At 46.0% G+C, this 7205-nt stretch overlaps 1 protein-coding gene across 1 annotated transcript; it reads left to right on the forward strand.

Annotated features, from left to right (window-relative positions):
• The first annotated feature begins 569 nt into the window (after nt 1–569).
• Nucleotides 570–5111, forward strand: LOC143955240 (uncharacterized). The gene has a single exon (XM_077465321.1). It carries the CDS (start codon nt 587–589, stop codon nt 2033–2035), a length of 1449 nt encoding a protein of 482 aa, XP_077321447.1. The 5' UTR covers nt 570–586; the 3' UTR covers nt 2036–5111.
• The last annotated feature ends 2094 nt before the right edge of the window (nt 5112–7205 follow it).

Raw genomic sequence — 7205 nt, forward strand, 5'->3', positions numbered from 1 at the left:
CAAAAAAAGAGAACGATTAGTGGTTACTGGAACAGCTCTTTTGTGGACCTTGATAGTAACAGCTAATGATGATGATGATGATGATGATGATGAAAGACTAATCTGGCTGTCCCTGTAGCATACACCGTCCTTTCCCTTTCTCTAAACTAACAAAAGACACTCAGGCTGCTGCAAGAATCAGCAGCACAGCAAACCTATCAACACCTAACACCTATACCAGTCCTGAAAAGAACTTTTGTGTACCAAATAGCTAGTGGTTTATCTCTCCCTACTCCACACAGGAACCTGTCCCTATCTTAACAGAAGAAAGAATGTAAAATGGCCACCGGATCGGGTGTATTTATAGGTTAGGGGGAATGTACAAGTGTCCATGTGCTGTCATGTCTCAATTGGCTGTCCTGTATCACATGATAAACGTGTCACCAAAGGTTAAAGTTCTTGTATACATTAAACACGTAAGTCCGCCGCGGCGAACGACGGAAAAAGGCGTTCGAACGTGCGGACCGCGAATGTCGGAAATTCGCCGCGAAACGACCGCCGGGCGAACCGTTCGGCCATCACTACTTCAGATGTCCATCTAAGATCAATGGATCCTTCTAATCCTGAGGAATCGTCTGATAAATCCCATACTATGACCTCAGATGTCCATCTAAGATCAATGGATCCTTCTAATCCTGAGGAATCGTCTGATAAATCCCATACTATGACCTCAGATGTCCATCTAATATCAAGGGATCCTTCTAATCCTGAGGAATCTTCTGATAAATCCCATACTATGGCTTCAGATGTCCATCTAATATCAAGGGATCCTTCTAATCCTGAGGAATCGTCTGATAAATCCCATACTATGACTTCAGATGTCCATCTAATATCAAGGGATCCTTCAAATCCTGAGGAACCTTCTGAGAAATCCCATACTATGACTTCAGATGTCCATCTGAGATCAATAGATCCCTCTAATCCTTTGGAATCTGCTAATAAATCACATACTATGACTTCAGATGACCATTTAAGTTCTCACAGTGTTGACAGATCAAAAGATCCATCCGATCCCCAGAAATCCTCTTCAAGACACGAGCCAGTTCACACAGGAGGGAGCTCCTTGTCATGTTTGATATGTGGGAGAACATTTACTGAGAGAAAAGCACTTCTTAAACACCGGAGATCTCACAAGATTGAGCGTCCTTATTCATGTTCAGAGTGTGGGAAACGTTTCTTGGAGAAATCTTACCTCACTAAACACCTGAAAATTCACACGGGTGAGCGTCCTTTTTCATGTTCACAGTGTCCGAAACGTTTCACTGCCAAAGCTGAACGCGATGAACATCAGAGAATTCATACGGGCGAGCGTCCTTATCCATGTTCGGAGTGTGGAAAATGTTTTCCCAAGAGAGAGAACCTTCGTATACACCAGAGAATCCACACGGGCGAGCGACCGTTTTCCTGTTCAGAGTGCAATAAATGTTTTCGTGACAAACGACAACTTCTGAAACACCAACGAAGTCACACCGGTGAGCGTCCTTATCCATGTTCGGATTGCGGGAAATATTTTTCTAGCAAAGGATCCCTTCTTACACATCAGAGGAGTCACACGGGTGAGCTCCCCTTTTCCTGTTTAGAGTGCGGAAAACGTTTTTCTGACCAGGGAAACCTTCATAAACACCAAAGAATTCATACGGGCGAGCGCCCCTTTTCCTGTTTAGAGTGCGGAAAATGTTTTTCTGACCAGGGAAACCTTCGTAAACACCAAAGGTATCACACTGGTGAGCGTCCCTATTCATGTGTGGAGTGTGGAAAATGTTTTCCTGTGAAGGAGCAACTTCTTGTACATCAGAGAACTCACACGGGTGAGCGTCCTTATTTATGTTCAGAGTGCGGGAAACGTTTTGTTCGGAAAGCAAACCTTGGTACTCACCAGAGAAGTCACTCAGGTGAGCGTCCTTATACATGTTCAGAGTGCGGAAAATGTTTCGCCACAAAAAGAAATCTTGTAAGTCATCAGAGAATTCACTCAGATGAGCGCCCCGAAGTATGAATGTGGGAAATGGTTCAGCCAGAGACAATCTGTTCTTGCACGCATGACAAGACACCGCTCCGAGAATCCAAACAACTTAAATACTGGGATAAATGTTGTACAGATCACATACGTCTAATCGGAGAGAAGACACCTGCTGACTCTTGACTAATGTACGATGGCTATTACCGGGAGGAACTGTTCAGTCCATAGAACACCTGGAGGAGAATGAAGGAGTTTATAACGGGGTACATCCTGGCAACAAAAGTCACGTTTTCTTTATAGATGGAGTCTATCAGGCTGAGTCTTCTGTTGGCTTCTTCTGTTTCTTGGAGGTTCGAATTGTGAGGCTTCAATGCTTACAGCTTCTTCTCCCAACCCCTTTGAGATCTTCCCATTTCTCTTTGTCCATTCTGCAAAATGTAAAAAATGAATACAGCATGCAGTGTGGTGGTCCCTCGTAATAGGCTACTCCGGCATGCAAACCCAGGATCCCAATGATATAAGCCTACCAGAGGATTATAGCCTCCGATTTTCCATGGTGAAGGGGAAAGGGCTGGAGAAGCAGTACAATTACATCACAGTAAATTGGGAGCTTAGTGAAAACATTCACATTTTTAGGGGCATAGATGCAAAGATGGCACCATACTAAATTGCCCAGTATGCCCTGTACATCAGATTCCCCCCCATCAAAGTACCCCCATCCATGAGGTTCCTCCATCAGAGTGCCTCCATACATGAGGTTCCTCCATCAGCTTACCTCCATACATGAGGTTCCTCCTTTGGAGTGTCCCCATACATGAGGTTCCTCCTTCGGAGTGTCCCCATACATGAGGTTCCTCCTTCGGAGTGTCCCCGAACATGAGGTTCCTCCTTCGGAGTGTCCCCGTACATGAGGTTCCTCCTTCGGAGTGTCCCCGTACATGAGGTTCCTCCTTCGGAGTGTCCCCGTACATGAGGTTCCTCCTTCGGAGTGTCCCCGTACATGAGGTTCCTCCTTCGGAGTGCCCCCATACACGAGGTTCCTCCTTCAGGGTGCCCCCATACACGAGGTTCCTCCTTCAGGGTGCCCTCATACACGAGGTTCCTCCTTCAGGGTGCCCCCATACACGAGGTTCCTCCTTCAGGGTGCCCCCATACACGAGGTTCCTCCTTTAGGGTGCCCCCATACACGAGGTTCCTCCTTCAGGGTGCCCCCATACACGAGGTTCCTCCTTCAGGGTGCCCCCATACACGAGGTTCCTCCTTCAGAGTGCTCCCATGCATGAGGTTCCTGCTTCAGAGTGCCTCCATACATGAGGTTCCTCCATCAGCTTGCCTCCATACATGAGGTTCCTCCTTTGGAGTGCCCCCATACACGAGGTTCCTCCTTCAGAGTGCTCCCATGCATGAGGTTCCTGCTTCAGAGTGCCTCCATACATGAGGTTCCTCCATCAGCTTGCCTCCATACATGAGGTTCCTCCTTTGGAGTGCCCCCATACATGAGGTTCCTCCATCAGAGTGCCCCCCCTACATGAGGTTCCTCCTTCAGAGTGCCCCCCCTACATGAGGTTCCTCCATCAGAGTGCCCCCCCTACATGAGGTTCCTCCATCAGAGTGCCCCCCCTACATGAGGTTCCTCCATCGGAGTGCCCCCCCTACATGAGGTTCCTCCATCGGAGTGCCCCCCCTACATGAGGTTCCTCCATCGGAGTGCCCCCCCTACATGAGGTTCCTCCATCAGAGTGCCCCCCCCTACATGAGGTTCCTCCTTCGGAGTGCCTCCATACATGAGGTTCCTCCTTCGGAGTGCCTCCATACATGAGGTTCCTCCTTCGGTGTGCCTCCATACATGAGGTTCCTCCTTCGGTGTGCCTCCATACATGAGGTTCCTCCTTCGGAGTGCCTCCATACATGAGGTTCCTCCTTCGGAGTGCCTCCATACATGAGGTTCCTCCTTCGGAGTGCCTCCATACATGAGGTTCCTCCTTCGGAGTGCCTCCATACATGAGGTTCCTCCTTCGGAGTGCCTCCATACATGAGGTTCCTCCTTCGGAGTGCCTCCATACATGAGGTTCCTCCTTCGGAGTGCCTCCATACATGAGGTTCCTCCTTCGGAGTGCCTCCATACATGAGGTTCCTCCTTCGGAGTGCCTCCATACATGAGGTTCCTCCTTCGGAGTGCCTCCATACATGAGGTTCCTCCTTCGGAGTGCCTCCATACATGAGGTTCCTCCTTCGGAGTGCCTCCATACATGAGGTTCCTCCTTAGGAGTGCCTCCATACATGAGGTTCCTCCTTAGGAGTGCCTCCATACATGAGGTTCCTCCTTAGGAGTGCCTCCATACTTGAGGTTCCCTCATCAGATTGCCCCCATACTTGAGGTTCCCCCATCAGAGTGCCCCCATACATGAGGTTCCTCCATCAGGGTGCTCAATTCATTAGGTCCCCCCATCAGTGTGCCCCCATGCATCAGGTTCCCCCATCAGAGTATAACCATATATCAGGTTCCCCATCATAGTGCCCTATACATGAGGCTCTCCCATCAGAGTATAACCATATATCGGGTTCCCCATCAGAGTGCCCCCATACATCAGAGTCTCACTATAGATAAGTAGCGCTCATTAGAGCCAGGCATGCAGGAGGCTGGAGCTGGGAGGAGATGCATGCTTTAGGGGGTGGGGCACGCACATGTTGTCATTGGATGCTAGGACACCATCGCTTTTAACAACCAATGACTGCTGCTTAGTAAGAATCCAGCACTGTAGGATGGCAGGCGGACGGTCCGGACTGAGTTGTCATTTGGTTTGGATCTGGACCGCGGTCTGCCATTTACTGAAGGTTAATGTAGAGGATGGCGAAGAAAAGAAGATGGCGGAGGATTGGTGTGGGTGCCACACGCATGCCCGCTAAGCGCTGTTCTCTAAAGCGGTGGACGGTCTTGTCAGGTCTTTATTTGTTGCTTTGCTACTAATGTCAAAAAATATATCGACAAAAAAAGTCCAATGAGATTTGAAGATTACAGTCATGTGACTAAAATATATATTGTACTTTAATCAGTTTACTTTTCATTCTGTAGTTTCACATTTATCGATAATAAATCTCAAATCAAATTGTCTTTCGTTTTATTTTATTTTTTTGTGTGTATAATCGTCAACGTAACCTAAAAGAAGAATGGACCACGAGGCAGAGGGCAAAATGATGAAACAACACAGACTGCAGTATTTATATATTACAAGGTGGTGATGTTAAATAGCAGGGCAGCGTGTATACATCTTATACAAGCTTCGCTTGTGTGGGTGGTGAGAGGTGACAACATGAAAAGTTTATCTCCATTATCCCAATAAAATGTAATGTTCCCAACAAATAAGGAGGAGATATTGTACACCATATGAAAGGTCCATCTCCATTCCTCAATATAATGTCATGTTCCCAACAAATGAGGAGGAGATACTGTACACCATATGAAAGGTCCATCTCCATTCCTCAATATAATGTCATGTTCCCAACAAATGAGGAGAAGATACTGTACACTATATGAAAGGTCCATCTCCATTCCTCAATATAACGTCATGTTCCCAACAAATGAGGAGGAGATACTGTACACCATATGAAAGGTCCATCTCCATTCCCCAATATAACGTCATGTTCCCAACAAATGAGGAGGTGATACCTTATACCAAATGAAAGGTCCATCTCCATTCCTCAATATAACGTCATGTTCCCAACAAATGAGGAGGAGATACTGTACACCATATGAAAGGTCCATCTCCATTCCTCAATATAACGTCATGTTCCCAACAAATGAGGAGGTGATACCTTATACCAAATGAAAGGTCAATCTCCATTCCTCAATATAACGTCATGTTCCCAACAAATGAGGAGGAGATACTGTACATCATATGAGAGGTCCATCTCCATTCCTCAATATAACGTCATGTTCCCAACAAATGAGGAGGAGATACTGTACACCATATGGAAGGTCCATCTCCATTCCTCATTATAACGTCATGTTCCCAACAAATGAGGAGGAGATACTGTACACCATATGAGAGGTCCATCTCCATTCCTCATTATAACGTCATGTTCCCAACAAATGAGGAGGAGATACTGTACACCATATGAAAGGTCCATCTCCATTCCTCAATATAATGTCATGTTCCCAACAAATGAGGAGGAGATACTGTACACCATATGAAAGGTCCATCTCCATTCCTCAATATAACGTCATGTTCCCAACAAATGAGGAGGAGATACTGTACACCATATGAAAGGTCCATCTCCATTCCTCAATATAATGTCATGTTCCCAACAAATGAGGAGGAGATACTGTACACCATATGAAAGGTCCATCTCCATTCCTCAATATAATGTCATGTTCCCAACAAATGAGGAGGAGATACTGTACACCATATGAAAGGTCCATCTCCATTCCTCAATATAACGTCATGTTCCCAACAAATGAGGAGGAGATACTGTACATCATATGAGAGGTCCATCTCCATTCCTCAATATAACGTCATGTTCCCAACAAATGAGGAGGAGATACTGTACACCATATGGAAGGTCCATCTCCATTCCTCATTATAACGTCATGTTCCCAACAAATGAGGAGGAGATACTGTACACCATATGAAAGGTCCATCTCCATTCCTCAATATAACGTCATGTTCCCAACAAATGAGGAGGAGATACTGTACATCATATGAAAGGTCCATCTCCATTCCTCATTATAACGTCATGTTCCCAACAAATGAGGAGGAGATACTGTACACCATATGAAAGGTCCATCTCCATTCCTCAATATAATGTCATGTTCCCAACAAATGAGGAGGAGATACTGTACACCATATGAAAGGTCCATCTCCATTCCTCAATATAACGTCATGTTCCCAACAAATGAGGAGGAGATACTGTACACCATATGAAAGGTCCATCTCCATTCCTCAATATAATGTCATGTTCCCAACAAATGAGGAGGAAATACTGTACACCATATGAAAGGTCCATCTCCATTCCTCAATATAACGTCATGTTCCCAACAAATGAGGAGGAGATACTGTACATCATATGAGAGGTCCATCTCCATTCCTCAATATAACGTCATGTTCCCAACAAATGACTCCATACATGAGGTTCCTTATTCAGAGTGCCTCCATACATGGGGTTACCCCATCAGATTGCCTCCATACATGAGGTTCTCCCATCAGAG

This window comes from Lithobates pipiens, unplaced genomic scaffold, assembly GCF_037356315.1.
Source record: "Lithobates pipiens isolate NorthernLeopardFrog02 unplaced genomic scaffold, aLitPip1_a1.2 Scaffold_35, whole genome shotgun sequence".
NCBI classification, from domain to species: Eukaryota; Metazoa; Chordata; class Amphibia; order Anura; family Ranidae; genus Lithobates; species Lithobates pipiens.